Source organism: Periplaneta americana, chromosome 8 (genome assembly GCF_040183065.1).
Source record: "Periplaneta americana isolate PAMFEO1 chromosome 8, P.americana_PAMFEO1_priV1, whole genome shotgun sequence".
In the NCBI taxonomy this organism is placed as follows: Eukaryota; Metazoa; Arthropoda; class Insecta; order Blattodea; family Blattidae; genus Periplaneta; species Periplaneta americana.
In genome coordinates this window covers 1125157-1141981 of record NC_091124.1, presented here as the reverse complement: position 1 = coordinate 1141981, position 16825 = coordinate 1125157, and the positions used below count along the sequence as shown (strand labels likewise).

The window sequence follows — 16825 nt, the reverse complement described above, 5'->3', positions numbered from 1 at the left end:
ATAAAGCTAATCCTAAAAACAATACCCTGCAAGTAACAGAGGGTTTTTTCCATATACCATGTCAAACAAATTTAGGGACCTGTATTGTACAATTCTACATGATTATGTCTCGTGACCAGAACATAGTACGAAATGGAAATGTAAAAATTGGAAGAGGTGGAGAAGTTCAAATATCTTGGAGCAACAGTAACAAATATAAATGATACTCGGGAGGAAATTAAACACAGAATAAATATGGGAAATGCCTGTTATTATTCGGTTGAGAAGCTTTTATCATCCAGTCTGCTGTCAAAAAACCTGAAAGTTAGAATTTATAAAACAGTTATATTACCGGTTATTCTGTATGGTTGTGGAACTTGGACTCTCTCTTTGAGAGATGAACAGAGGTTAAGTGTGTTCGAGAATAAAGTGCTTAGGAAAATATTTGGGGCTAAGAGGGATGAAGTTACAGGAGAATGGAGAAAGTTACACAACGCAGAACTACACGCATTGTATTCTTCACCTGACATAATTAGGAACATTAAATCCAGACGTTTCAGATGGGCAGGGCATGTAGCACGTATGAACGAATCCAGAAATGCATATAGAGTGTTAGTTGGGAGGCCGGAGGGAAAAAGACTTTTGGGGAGGCCGAGATGTAGATGGTAGGATAATATTGAAATGGATTTGAGAGAGGTGGGATATGATGATAGAGACTGGATTAATCTTGCTCAGGATAGAGACCAATGGCAGGCTTATGTGAGGGCGGCAATGAACCTCCGAGTTCCTTAAAAAGTCGTTTGTAAGTAAGTTGTATGAAATACTACATGTAATCAGGTATCTTAACGAAGATATTTGAGTACTTTTAGATATTTGTGGTGAAAGATTATTAATTTTTACAAACCAGTTGCTTATTTGTAGCACACCCAGTGACCTCCATGCTTCCAGACCGCAAGAAGTGTTCTCATTTATAAATCTGGCGACGAAAATGACTTAAAAAACTGGAGACCAATTACTATTTGTTCCGTGTTACGTAGGGTAATTGAATGCGTCCTCGATAAACGCCTTCGAGAATATATAAAGTTCAATCCTCATCAGAGGGGATTTACACATTCTCCAGGAACAATAGTTAATACATCCTTTCTCAGGTCCATTTTAATGTCCGCAAAATCTAAAAAATGTGATGCAACTCTCGTTTTCCTAGACATTAGTAAGGCATTCGATAATATCGGGCACTTGCACCTATCAAACACATTAGATAGCTTGCTTATTCCAAGCGTGTTGAAAACGTTAATTTTGAATCTTCAATTAAATAATTCCACTAGAGTAGAAATCAATCATAAAAAAACTAATCCCATAGATTTACGAAAAGGAGTTATGCAAGGATCGCCCCTTTCACCCGCATTATACAATCTATGTACTGATCATATCCTTAATGAATTGTCAGAAGACTCGATCGCTGCCGAATACGGTTTCAATCTTGTTTCAGGTTTAAAACCCATCACTGTACTTGGTTTTGCAGATGATACTGTTACCATAGCTAAAAACAAAAACTCCGCTTTAGAACTCACAAGGATGGCTATTGATCGTTTCAAAGCTATTGGTTTAGATATAAATGTAAATAAATCTGTAGCTATTAATATTTCTCGCGGTAAATTGCATCCAAATCAACTAAACATTTCTGATGACACCACTGTCACATGCTTAACTGCAAATGAGCATGTACGCTACTTAGGTGTTAATTTTTCTGACTTTTGTATATTCGATTATCTCATCGTTTCAAATGGATATCATTTTACCTTTTAGGTATGTTTCCAAATTATATGTAATACGCTTTGTCAAATCTGGCAACCTTTTCATAAGGGAAGCTAAATTTATTATATATATGATTTTTTATGTATAAGGGGTGTGTGAAGCATGAAGGAGTCACGATGTGGTGTAGGCTGTAGCAAGTTGTTGCTGTTTGCAGGCACCGAAGAGCATGAAGACCGTGACGATAGCGGCCTGGTACCTGTCCGTGTCCCTAGGCAACCTGCTGGTCATCATCATCACGCAAGTCAGGGTCTTCAGGAGCCAGGTGAGTGCCGATCGTCCAAGTTTATCAGCCACAAAAGATACACATTCCTCTGAAATTTTTCTGTGATATTTTGTACTTCACCTTTAGCATTTCCTAATAATATTTAATATATAAGAGTTTTAATTAGCTGTGTTTATGCCAGTTTAGACTGTGAATATTTTATTTTATAGTGCCATAACTTGGGGTTGGGGTCAAATATTGCTTCACTCGAACAAAGAGATTCATTGTGTGTAGATATCGAATCAGCTAATGTGTCACAATGTGTTATTGTTTTCTAATGCCAGGCGTTTGACAATAAAGTCATTTGACCTCTTGCACTCCAATATTTTTCAAAGATATTATCATGGTTAGCCACTGACGCACAGATTTTGAGGTGTTCCGAATCCATTTCTTGGTTTGAGTTGCACAATGGGCAGTTAGGGGACTGATATATTCCAATTCTATGCAGGTGTTTGGCCAAACAATCATGGCCTGTTGCCAATCTAAATGCAGCTACAGACGATTTTCGTGGTTAATCGGGAATTAACTGTGGATTTTGATGCAGAGAGTTCCATTTTTTCCCTTGGGATTGTGTTATCAAATTTTGTTTGTTGAAGTCTAAGTATGTAGATTTAATAAATCTCTTCACGGAGTAATACGTAGATTTAGTAACAGGTCTGTAAGTAGCAGTGCTGCCCTTCTTTGCTAAAGCATCCGCATTCTCGTTTCCCAGGATTCCACAATGGGATGGTATCCATTGGAATACAGTTCTTTTATTGAGTGATATTAATTGAGAGAGCATTTTAGTTATTTCTGCTGTTTGAGATGAAGGTGTGTGTTTAGAGACTATTGATAGAATAGCTGCTTTGGAGTCTGACAATATAACTGCATTCTTAAATTTATTGATGTGGCATAGAAGATTCCTGAGACTTTCACTTATTGCAACGATTTCTCCATCAAAACTTGTTGTTCCATATCCAAGAGATCTATAAAGTGAGAAGAGACAGCACGTAACACCTGCACCGACACCTTGTTGTCTGGAGATCAAGGATCCGTCGGTGTATAAATGAAGCCAGTTTTGTGGAGGGAAATGTGTTTTAACACTACAACATGCTCATCACAATCATCGCTGTTTTGGATTTTTAAAACCTCACAACTAAACTCTCGTGTGGAAAACTTAATCGAAAATATCTTCATTCATCAGACTGGATTGTACTTGTCTGCAGGTGAGTTTGCTTTATTTTACTTGATAGTTATGTCTGCCTGCCATGTAATATTTGTTTCGCATTTAATGGCTTTTATTGTTTATAGAGAATTTTTCATTTTATAAGTTACCTTTTTCCTAATTTTGGGGATGCATTGTTCCACAGCAAATGTAGAGCAAATTAGGAACAGATGCATTATAGGACCCACCCCGAGTAATCCATAGTATCGATTATATATTAGATATTTTCGATTATTATATCAAGTATGCCATCTTAACAAAATAAATACATAGTAATAGCTATAGACATGTATAATTTAATAAAACCAACAACATTGAAATTAAAATTATATTATTCACCTTTGTTATACAATATATTAAATTTTATTCAAAATAAAGTTAAAGAAGCCAACCAAAGCTAAACTTTAAACACAGTAACATTACACTTTCAAACAATACAACATTGGTATTAATACAACGATAAAATTAAGTTCATATTAGTCATCTTTATAGTATATTATAAAATACTAATTCTACGCCATTTATACTGCATTTTTGGTCCAGGAAAAATACTAGTCTTTCACAAAAACACATTTTTACTAGTATTTTCCCTGGACCAAAGAATTAAAAACAAAATTGATATAAAATTACCATTTTACCATAGACCTCACTGGAGATGTTTCGTTTCATCTTCTCTGTTATCCGAGTGATTTCACAAAGTGCTACGATACGGCGTTCCTGTGTTTATCATTCAATACCTTGTAATTTCCAATGACATCTCCACAGGAGTTCATCTCGTTTACTTGCATCTTTTGCAAAACATTTCACTCCTAAGTAAACCACATTTACATAAAAAAACCATAAACATAGCCTACATGTCCTTATTCATGGATCAAGCAACTAAAAAGTTTACACGTTATTTGTAATTCCATAATTTCCATTTCGAGGCCTACATTTTAAATCAAGAGGGAGAATTTAATCCACTTCTTTTTTATATTTAACTATAGCATTCGAAATTGCCGCCATGATTATGATCAAACTAATTTACAACAATATTGATTGGTTGGCAACATAATGGAAACAATATGTATCGATCATTTAATTGATCGAAACGCTACTTCCGTTGACCTTTTTTTTGTGGCTTTGCATATTTTTATATTTAGGGTGGGTCCTATAATGCATCTGTTCCGTAAACTATGCCCACTGTTACTTATTTTTATCAAATATGTACGAGTTTGTATGTCTATTGAACAGAGTGATACAAAATGTAATTTATTTCAGATGGGTGAAAATGCCACGAAATATAAAAGAATTGCAGAAGAAGGCAGATATCGAAGCTGCGACTTAGGAGTTTTGGAAGAATGTCTTGCAGCCATTAGAAACAAAATGTCTCAGCAGAATACAACAAAGGTCTTTAATGTTCCCAAAAGAACTTCAATTAAGAAATTGAAAGTAGAATTCCTTCAAACACTTACTGATGAAGAGGAAGCTGATTTTATACAATATATCTTACAAACGAATGACTTTGCATTTCCAGTAACTCCTCAGGATTATGAACGATAGTGAAATCCTACCTCGCCAGATAGGGAAGGAATGTAATCAGATTTGAAGATAACTGTCCAGGTCATTCACTTGAAAAACATCCTGGATTTAGTTTGTACTGTGTGTATCATATTAAAAGAATTAGGGTGGCAGTTAATGAGAAAATTCGAAGGCAAGATATGCAGTATTTGAGTATTGAAATGAAAGATGTGCCTGCAAGCAACGTTTGGAACTTCGACTGGAGTAATCTGACAACCAGAAAAGAAAATATTAGTAGAAGGGGTTCAAAATACGTTGAAAGTCAATGTTCGAATTGAAAAAAGAGGATGGCAGGGAATTTTCCCCCTTCTGCATTTTTTCCCCAAGTTATGCATTTTTTGTGTTCATTTCGAACAGGGAGGAAAAAGAAGTCCTTTCTCTGAACATATGATTCACTATTATTAGTACCACATCGGCCTGAATAGTGACATTTTTCCTGAAATTACATCTCCGAAAACTTGCTTTTATTTCTCTGCCACTATCATAACATTTTCTTCTCTAGACTGAATTTTTTATAATGAGCTTATTCTGAATGTCGTTTATAAATGTCACCTGGATTTCAACATTAAATAAAAGTGGTTAACCTTTAATACAAGTATAAAAATAATACCTGTATTAAAACATTTTAGACTGTGTCTTTGTTTTATATACATAAGAACTATACCAGAATTGAATAATTTCGAGGGAAAAAATTGTTCCGGGGCCAGGCATCGAACCTGGGACCTTTGGTTAAACGTACCAATGCTCCACCAACTGAGCTACCCGGGAACTCTGCCAGACACCGATCCAATTTTTCCCTCTATATTCCACAGACCTCAAAGTGGGCTGACAACCGTCAAGCAACCAACATTGAGTGCACACTAACTCCGTGTGACTTAAATTGTGGTTTTCTGTTAACGAACAGTGACGTGTATTATGAAAATCAAGCTTTCAGGTATAACTCCCTGTAAAGTTGATTTGAATAATTTCGAGGGAAAAATTGTTCCAGGGCCAGGCATCGAACCCGGGACCTTTGGTTAAACGTACCAATGCTGCACCAACTGAACTACCTGGGAACTCTGCCAGACACCGATCCAATTTTTCCCTCTATATTCCACAGAGTTCATTGTTTCATTGCTTTCATTATTTTTTTTTAAGTTCAAATATTTTTAAATGCTCAATAATGAATACTTCATCTGTAGGCATAAGTGTTAATTTTGAAGGCTGAAAACCCATCATATGAGTACTTCGCTCCACTTTTTAAAAAATGCACGGCAGCAGATCATTTTTTTATCTACATATTAGCCAGAACCTCAACCAGAGGCACTATATTAGTTAATAATAACAATAATAATAATAATAATAATAATAATAATAATAATAATAATAATAATAATAATAATAATAGTCTGATTGATGTAATATCGTTACCTCAGAACAACAGTGGGGTATCTTGCAAAAATCATATTTTAAATAATGAGGATTAAAATTGCTATTGAACATCGAGTGCAATGTGTAAACAAAGTTTCTTGTTGTTTTAGCTTCATATTAAATCAAAACTTTGTTTACACATTGGACTCGATGTTCAATAGCAATTTTTATCCTCATTATTTAAAATATGATTTTTGCAAGATATCCCACTGTTGTTCTGAGGTAACGACATGTTACTAATCAGCGATGTATGCATTGGAGGGGAAAGGGACTGGCCACCGTACTCCATTATCTCCTGGCTCAGTTGCGTCATGAGCGATGCCTTATTGGTGTCACTTATGAGGTTCAAACCGTCTTCGGACAACGGACTAAACAATAATAATACTAATTATCAGGGAAAGGATTTATATGTAAATACATATTTACTTATAAAGCTAATATAATTTATATTTTGCATTATCTTTATGTTTCACAATGTGTAGGGTTGAAAAATCCTACTTTTATTTTCCATATTTTTCCATATTTTAGAGTTTAGTACATATTTTCGTTAATTTCCATATATTTTCCATATTTCATATAAAACAGTCCATATTATATTAGGTTTAACAATAAAACAAAACAAAATTCCATTAACTTTTAAAAATACATTTCAACAATAGAGATTTAAACACATGTTCAGTAATCCCTTTAACATCAGAGTTATTTGAAAATTAGCAGTCCTATCAACAATGGGAAAGTAAGTTACAAAACTGTATTAATTTAATTTAAAATTTTTAACAGACTTCAGTTGTGCAGCTCAACAGTTAAATGCCAGTCAGAGTACACATAGGTTCAGTTTTGTAAATCATACTATAAAGACGGTAAATATGCCAAAAGTACGTCATTCAGTCAATTTAAAATCAAAACTAACAAGTTACATTTCAGAATTTAAAGAAGATGGTTTATCAACTGACAATAAAATATTATTTTGTAATTTGTGTCAGTGTGCAGTATCATCTACACAAAAGTTCCTGGTGCAACAACACATTACAACTAGTAAACATCAGGCCAACAAACAACTAAATTCCAAGCAGAGACAATTGTTTTTAACACAACCAACAACATCGAATGTAAGATCTGAGTTTAACATCGACCTGTGCCGTTCTCTCATCTCTGCTGATATTCCTCTCTACAAACTAAAGAATAAGGTCTTCAGGGAATTCCTTGAAAAATATACTCAACATACAATCCCGGATGAGTCAACACTTAGGAAGACGTATGCTCCATCCATCTACGATGAGACAATACAGAAGATAAGAGATGAAATTAAAGATAGTTCAATTTGGGTTTCCATTGATGAGACTCCCGACAAAGAAGGTAGACTTGTTGGTAATGTAGTTATCGGTTTGTTAAGTGAACAATATTCTGAACGAATTCTTTTACATTGTGATGTTCTAGAAAAGTGCAATAACAAAACTATAGTTAAACTGTTCAACGAAGCTATGGGTATCCTGTGGCCAAAGGGTATTATGTACGATAATGTGTTATTCTTTATTAGCGATGCTGCCCCTTATATGGTCAAAGCTGGACAAGCATTATCTGTTGTATATCCTAAATTGACTCATTTTACTTGTGTGGCGCATGCATTTCATCGTGTGGCAGAAGTGGTCAGAGACAATTTCCCTAAAGTAGATTTGTTGATTTCATCAGTGAAAAAAGTATTTCTCAAAGCTCCCAGTAGAGTTAACGTGTTGAAAGAAATGTACCCTGAAATTCCATTGCCACCAAAGCCAATTTTAACTAGATGGGGTACATGGCTAGAAGCAGTTGAATATTATGCCGAACATATAGACTCTATTAACAATGTTCTCCTTGCATTGGACTCTGAAGATGCAGTCTCAATTGATACTGCGAAAACAGTTACCTGTGACATAAGTGTGAAGAATGACTTAGCTCACATTCAGCATACATTTTCATGCATCATAAAAACGCTCAAAAGTCTCCAAAATAGGCACCTTTCACTATCTGAAAGTTTTGAAATTATAAATAGTACTGTGGAACAACTGAATCGTGGTAGAGGTAAAGTTGCAGATGCAGTAAGAGCTAAGGTGGACACTGTACTTTCAAAAAACCCTGGATATGAAGAACTACAAAAGGTTGTTGCTGTGATGAGTGGTGAATCAACAGTGAAGATTAACTTGGACTTATCCCCAGCAGACATTGTGAAATTGAATTATGTACCAGTTACTTCTTGTGACGTCGAACGCTCTTTTAGTCAGTATAAATCTATCCTCAGAGACAATAGAAGAAGATTCACTTTTCAGCACTTGAAAGAAATGTTTGTAACCTATTGTTATGGTAACAGACAATAAAAATTGTGTTTTGTTGAAACTACATTGGAAGATAAGGTACGTCCATTATATTTTTTGTTTAGTTTGATTAAAATGTACCAATATTTAACGTACATAGTCATTTTTTTATAATTTTAAGTCCATATTTAATTCCATATTTTGGTAAAAATCCATATTTAATTCCATATTTTGGTAAAAATAACTACATATATATTTACATATTTCATATATTTTTAGTCCATATAAATCCGTTCCCTGCTAATTATTATTATTATTATTATTATTATTATTATTATTATAAAAATAATAATGTCATAAAGTGCAAATTATTGAGACAACCTAAATGAGAAAAAATATATATATACATACAGAGTGATTCCCGAGGAAAGATAAAAAATTTAGGATGTGAATTCTGAAGTCATTCTGAGTCAAAAAGTTCATATGAATATAGGTCCGTTTTCGAACTATTACGGAGATATGGCTCTTTGATTTCACAAAAACTTCTAAGATTCCATTTTACTAATTCGCATTTAGAGACAGATAACGGACAAATTTAAAGTTTATATTCACGTATGCATACATACCTAATATTCTAGAAGTCGTGGTCGATGTTTTCGCACTTTTTCAAAGGCATCTCCTTCTGCTTCAATGCACTGTTGCGCTCGGGCGTGAATCGCGCTCATCGCTCGGGAGAGTTGCACGTGGCTGTTCTTTATGCCGCATCCAAAATAGGTCGATTAGCGCCTCTCTCGTTTCCCCCTTCCTTTGCTATACCAAGTCTTTCATCCAACCCCATAGACAGTAAGTACTCTTCGATATGGTACCCTTCTGTTTGGAAAGCGTCGTTCATGTTCAGCAATGGCACGCAAGGAACTCCATCGCACAAACCATAAACATACACAATATCGGCGTATTCTGCAGTCGAAAATTTATAAGGCATCTTGAAAAACACAACTTAACACTTCCGATAACTGTACCTGTATAACTACTGTACTGTAGGTAGCTGACTGTGAATTGATGATAGTGTAGGCTATTTGTGTTATCTGCGGGTTCTGTGTCATTACATCAGACAAGGGCAGGTGATTGGACATTTGTAATGCCCCACCACCCGGTTTCTTCCTCTTATCTACACCGCTGACAATGCAGATTCCAATGTTAAGTCATTCATTGCGACCTTGACCTTGTCTCACGTCGGCAGCATATGGTAACGTCTGATTCACATTGGGGCGAGACGTTTTCCCAAAAAAATGCATCTAGCTCTGCCATCGTTCGAAAACGGACCTATGTTCATATGAACTTTTTCACTCAAAATGGCCTAAGATATCGTATCCTAAATTTTTTACCTTTCCTCGTGAATCATCCTGTATATATATAAAAGCGAAGTAACCCCGACAAGACAGTATCGTTTAAATTTTTATGTTAGCCTAACATGGTAAATGTTTCTCCTTAGGCCTATGAATTCTTCCTGTTCGCCGGTCTCATTTTCGTGGACATGACGCTTTTCGCGATGATGTGCACCGGGTACAATTATGTGAACCTGGAGGCAGACGGCTCCAGCAGCGTCATGCAATGCGAAGAGAGCCAGCCGCTGCTGGAAGCTGCGGGGAAGTGACGCAAGGCATATACATTAAAGTAAATTCTATTCGTGGTCCAACATTGATTTAATGTACATATACGTTATTTTAATGTTTGCACCTTGTTGTTACATTATTTTATCTCAACTTGAAATGTGATTTATTATGTAAGAATGTGTACAAACTTACGTTTATTTAACTTATAATCGGCAAGGAAAGTAACAACTTCAGCTACATTCTAGTTCTAGTGTGCTAAGTGAACGTTTATCCTATTTATGCATATTGTGTATAGATGACCGGCGTTTTTATTTTGTTTTTATTTTTATTCCCTTTTTCGTACATACTTTTGTACTGATTCGTACTGTAGAAATATTATGGCATATAGTCACTTTTTATTAATAAAAATGTATTTATTATATATATAAATTTTTTGCTTCAATTAAAAATAATTATACAGAGTGTTTCATTCAAAAAGGCGTATGACTCGGTTAAGACAGAAGTATTATATGATATTCTTATTGAATTTGGTATTCCCAAGAAACTAGTTCGATTAATTAAAATGTGTCTCAGTGAAACGTACAGCAGAGTTCGTATAGGTCAGTTTCTGTCAGATGCGTTTCCAATTCACTGTGGGCTAAAGCAAGGAGATGCACTATCATCTTTACTTTTTAACTTTGCTCTAGAGTATGCCATTAGGAAAGTCCAGGATAACAGAGAGGGTTTGGAATTGAACGGGTCACATCAGCTGCTTGTCTATGCGGATGACGTGAATATGTTAGGAGAAAATCCATAAACAATTAGGAAAAACACGGGAATTTTACTTGAAGCAAGTAAAGAGATAGGTTTGGAAGTAAATCCCGAAAAGACAAAGTATATGATTATGACTCGTGACCAGAATATTGTACGAAATGGAAATATAAAAATTGGAAATTTATCCTTTGAAGAGGTGGAGAAGTTCAAATATCTTGGAGCAGCAGTAACAAATATAAATGACACTCGGGAGGAAATTAAACACAGAATAAATATGGAAAATGCCTGTTATTATTCGGTTGAGAAGCTTTTATCATCCAGTCTGCTGTCAAAAAATCTGAAAGTTAGAATTTATAAAACAGTTATATTACCGGTTGTTCTGTATGGTTGTGAAACTTGGACTCTCACTCTGAGAGAGGAACATAGGTTAAGGGTGTTTGAGAATAAGGTGCTTAGGAAAATATTTGGGGCTAAGAGGGATGAAGTTACAGGAGAATGGAGAAAGTTACACAACGCAGAACTGCACGCATTGTATTCTTCACCTGACATAATTAGGAACATTAAATCCAGACGTTTGAGATGGGCAGGGCATGTAGCACGTATGGGCGAATCCAGAAATGTGTATAGAGTGTGAATTGGGAGGCCGGAGGGAAAAAGACCTTTGGGGAGGCCGAGATGTAGATGAGAAGATAATATTAAAATGGATTTGAGGGAGGTGGGATATGATGATAGAGAATGGATTAATCTTGCTCAGGATAGGGACCAATGGCGGGGTTATGTGAGGGCGGCAATGAACCTCCGGGTTCCTTAAAAGCCAGTAAGTACAGGGTGTTTCAAAAGTAACGCATAATTGCAATTAAAATTGAATGAGGGGATTTTGGACAATAAGCTTAGACACGTCAAACCTTGTATTTAGACCGAAATATTTTTATAGAAACAAAATATTTTTACGACTCTTGTCGTACGAGTTATCAGCTGTGCAGTCATTGAGAAATCTTTTCCCTGGACGCTTAATTCCTCAGTTGGCGTTACCAATTGGCCGGCTCGATCCCCAGACCTTAAAGCTGCTGATTTTTTTCTGTGGGGTACCTCAAAGAAAGGGTGTTTCAAGCTAGATCACGCTGTATCCAGGATCTCAAAAAAACAGGCTGCAGGCAGAAGTCGCAGGTTTATTGCAACGTGTCATGAAGAATTTTCGAGTAAGATTGCAACAAACCTTAAGATAGCTACGGAGGGGATCACTTGAAATGTGTAATTTAAAAAAATAATGACATGCCAATAAATTGCATTGTTCAAGCCATATCCTGTGTTATTTTATATTTGTAAACGTTATAGTCACTTTAGAACAGTATGCTGAAATTTCTCAGAGCCAACTGCCGGACCCTGTATGTATAATGACAATAGTAATATGCGTTACAAGAGCGGTATGTTGAAGTTTTCATGTTCGAGGAAAAATTTGAAAAAGCGAAACGTAGTGCGAAGATCGTTTATTACATACCTGATAGAGGAATTTCTAATTAGTTGCAATGAAATCTCCATCTTGGTTTCTGTTCAATGACGGCAAATTTGCAAAACAAAAATATCTATCTTCAACATTGTTGCTTTAAAATGTTTTCTGTGTTTACTATACTCCAGCAGGCCGTGATATACGTCTCTCTTTTTTTTTCCTCCCAGTCTATAAATGCGAACTTAAAACAAACGGTAAGGTTATGTAATGATTTAGAGTTTACTTAATTTTTGCAAATATTTAGAAACAATAATTAACAGTGCAATTTAGGTGAAATTGCAGTGGTAAGTTTCTATTTTATAATTATTACTATATTGAACGCCTGTAAAAATAATATGTTAAAAGCCTAAAGCAGTAAAATCAATATGTCACTTAAGCGGTAAGAAGAGGGAAATTGTTGTGTGTTACGTTGGGAATACTGAATGTGGAATTTTAGACTTTCCGCGGATTGGTTTTGTGCGGAAACCAAGCAAATACGCACGATCTCGCACAAAAAAATTGGCTTATCTTGTATCTTCTTACAGATCAGATGTTTATCGGCTTTTCTATCAACATTATTTGTGACACAGACCCCCACAAGAAGTTGATGACCACTCATTTCACCCCCAAACAGAATATAGATATAACGTATTTGTCTCAGAGCACCCTGTTAGCCAAGGATATTTCTTATACCATGAAAATTGAAAATGTCTATTTTTTGTTCCTCCATCCGCTATGTTAATATATAAATCTGGTGTCGATCTACATTTGTAAGCACAGGTATTTTGTTTCATACGTCCAACTCGAAAACGATTTCTCTTTTCTCCAAATAATGACCTCAGTGTTCTCTCAGTATGAACCATTTTACGCAAAATTAATATGTAACACACATGCATGCACTTTTGATTAAACTAAACTCAACAACGCAGCACTTTCACAGAACACCAATATAGCTCGATGTAATATTGTGACGGAAGGCTAGCCGCGTTTAGTACGGAGATGTAGCGAATCGATACCACCTCCCGGGTTCTCCTTCAAGCTTGCGAGTCAACACCTTTTGAGGCTTTTGCCTTAAGCCTCACTGTTCTCTCCATACTGGAATGGCTGCCAACAGTGAACTTGATATATGGAAGGATCGGAGTGCAGTAAAGTGTTACAATATACAGGGTGTATCACGAGGTTTTCCCCCGGTTTATTGAGGTGATTCCTGGTGTTATTTGGAACAAAAAAATGTAAATACAGTAATGGGGTGACATTCATAATTAAGGAGTTACGGCAATTTGAAAAAAAGTAGAAAACAATTTTTATTTGAGGATGTCACTGAAAAAAATGGAAATCATAGTTAGAATACAAACAAGTGTTTAATTTTGTACCAGTCTCTTGCATGTAGAGTGGATTTAAAGCAAATGTTCAAAATTTCCTCCCTGCATCTGAAGACGACAAAGATTCACACAGGTGTGAACCGCGCGTGTAGCATTTCGTAACCTCACATGCAATCAGCGACTGCAGTATCAACAACGTGCTTGTTGTTATGGGAACGTATCACTCGCTTCGCTTATATAGGCTACTCCTTACTGTTTGATCGTTACAGTCAGTCCTACGCAAACAGTTCGATTCCCGGTCGGAGCAAGTTACCTGGTTGAGGTTTTTCCGGGGTTTTCCCTCAACCCAATACGAGCAAATGCTGGGTAACTTTCGGTGTTGGACCCCGGACTCATTTCACCGGTATTATCATGTTCATCTCATTTAGACGCTAAATAATCTGAGATGTTGATAAAGCGTCGTATAGTAACCTCCTGTTCCAAATAACATCAGGAATCACCTCCATAAACCTGGGGAAAACCTCGTGGTACACCCTGTATCGTTACTACGAATTTATAGGCCTACTGTTACTAAGAATAATAACTCCAATTTTTTGGGAAGGCTAAACCTCAAAAGCCGTCTCGCGCCGTGGCGTCGTGATCTAAGGCATCCTGCCTAGATCTTGCGTTACGGAATGCGCGTTGGTTCGAGTCCTCATGGGGAAGAAATTTCGGCCAGTGTCTGGGACCGGTGCCCACCCAGCATCGTGATGCGCTTGAGGAGCTACGCTAGGTAGCGAAATCCAGCTATAGACCACACCTGTGGAGTAACGGCTAGCGCGTCTGGCCGCGAAACCAGGTGGCCCGGGTTCGCTTCTCGGTCGGGGCAAGTTACCTGGTTGAGGGTTTTTCCGGGGTTTTCCCTCAACCCAATAAGAGCAAATGCTGGGTAACTTTCGGTGCTGGACCCCGGACTCATTTAACTGGCATTATCACCTTCATTTCATTCAGACGCTAAATAACCTAGATGTTAATAAAGCGTCGTAAAATAACCTTACTTACTTACTTACTTACTTACTTACTTACTTACTTACTTACTTACTTACTTACTTACTTACTTACTTACTTACTTACTTACTTACTTACTTACTGGCTTTTAAGGAACCCGCAGGTTCATTGCCGCCCTCACATAAGCCCGCGATTGGTCCCTATCCTGTGCAAGATTAATCCAGTCTCTATCATCATATCCCACCTCCCTCAAATCCATTTTAATATTATCCTACCATCTACGTCTCGGCCTCCCTAAAGATCTTTTTCCCTCCGGCCTCCCAACTAACACTCTATATGCATTTCTGGATTCGCCCATACGTGCTACATGCCCTGCCCATCTCAAACGTCTGGATTTAATATTCCTAATTATGTCAGGTGAAGAATACAATGCGTGCAGTTCTGTGTTGTGTAACTTTCTCCATTCTCCTGTAACTTCATCCCGCTTAGCCCCAAATATTTTCCTAAGCACCTTATTCTCAAAGACCCTTAATCTCTGTTCCTCTCTCAAAGTGAGAGTCCAAGTTTCACAACCATACAGAACAACCGGTAATATAACTGTTTTATAAATTCTAACTTTCAGATTTTTTGACAGCAGACTGGATGATAAAAGCTTCTCAACCGAATAATAACACGCATTTCCCATATTTATTCTGCGTTTAATTTCCTCCCGAGTATCATTTATATTTGTTACTGTTGCTCCCAGATATTTGAATTTTTCCACCTCTTCAAAAGATAAATTTTCAATTTTTATATTTCCATTTCGTACAATATTCTGGTCACGAGACATAATCATATACTTTTTCTTTTCGGGATTTACTTCCAAACCTATCTCTTTACTTGCTTCCAGTAAAATTTCCGTGTTTTCCCTAATCGTTTGTGGATTTTCTCCTAACATATTCACGTCATCCGCATAGACAAGCAGCTGATGTAACCCGTTCAATTCCAAACCCTCTCTGTTATCCTGGACTTTCCTAATGGCATACTCTAGAGCAAAGTTAAAAAGTAAAGGTGATAGTGCATCTCCTTTCTTTAGCCCACAGTGAATTGGAAACGCATCTGACAGAAACTGACCTATACGGACTCTGCTGTACTAGTAAAATAACCTACTAAAAAAAAAAAAAAAGAAAGCCAACTATAACGGCTGGGGGATCATCATGCTAACCATACTATACCTCCATTCTGGTTGCATGATCGTCCATCTCTGCTTCGGCATGTGAACGTGAGGCCAGTCGATCTGGGCCCTTCAAGGGCTGTGGCGCCACGGATTTGTTTTTATTAAGCCTAAAATAGTCGCTTAAGGGCTTCGCCACTGATAAAAGGTAAAGATTGTTTTTAAGTTTTAAGCGGGCTCTCCAAAAATAACATTTTTAGATCCGCCATGTTTATCTTCATCTCGATTAATAGAGATAGAGCAGGGTTGAACGAACTGCTTAAAGACGGGTTGAGATGAACAGAATCACATTGTTCCCTGCGTTAATAAACTATTTTTCCTTAGTTGTCCTGTAATGATCATGCTATCAACTTTGCACAATCCTGCGTGTTCGTCTACATTATTCCATTGTCACATGCTAACGGGATTCAAAAACAAATTATCTGATAAAAATCAGATAAACGTGCTGGCACGGGTTTCCCTCTAATCACAATTAATCATGTGAATATGTCCGATGAAATTCTTAGTCCGCTCTGAGCTGTTGACACGCTTTCTGTCAAGATAACGATTGATAGATATCAGATAAAATATTTCGTCATCTTTTAAAGGATTATGCTTTGTCCTGGATGAAGCCAGGAAGTTTATAAAGGAGGAAAGACGCATAATAAATTTTCTCATTTCGATTGTTGCCTCGGTTCTGTAAACTTCTGGAATAAAATGGACAGCAGTGAAAAGAAAATGGAGGATCAGCCTCCGTCCACTGAGAGCCCAGCGCGTGAGTAGCCATAGAAACCTTTCAACGCATTGAAGTCACTAGCTTGCTTTTGTTTTCTGCGGAAATTGTTTTGTTTAAAAAAAATGAACATTGGTTTTAGTTATTACCACAGGCTAGTATATACAGTCACGAAGCTTGAGTTGTGAGGGTGCTAGGAACAATAGACTGTGCAGGTACTA

At 36.6% G+C, this 16825-nt stretch overlaps 2 protein-coding genes across 2 annotated transcripts in view; both read left to right on the top strand.

Moving 5' to 3' along the window:
* The window catches only part of LOC138704405 (solute carrier family 15 member 1-like), a 38101-nt gene extending 27611 nt beyond the window's left edge, over nucleotides 1-10490 (top strand). Inside the window, exons 12-13 of the mRNA XM_069832252.1 lie at nucleotides 1949-2056; nucleotides 10011-10490. Of these exons, the coding sequence (XP_069688353.1) occupies nucleotides 1949-2056; nucleotides 10011-10172 (270 nt within the window). The 3' untranslated portion in view covers nucleotides 10173-10490. The remainder of the gene's footprint in view (nucleotides 1-1948; nucleotides 2057-10010) is intronic.
* Nucleotides 10491-16491: 6001 nt separating this feature from the next.
* Nucleotides 16492-16825, top strand: part of LOC138704404 (peptide transporter family 1) — a 168236-nt gene continuing 167902 nt past the window's right edge. The window contains exon 1 of the mRNA XM_069832250.1: nucleotides 16492-16646. Coding sequence (XP_069688351.1) covers nucleotides 16589-16646 — 58 coding nt within the window. The 5' untranslated portion in view covers nucleotides 16492-16588. The remainder of the gene's footprint in view (nucleotides 16647-16825) is intronic.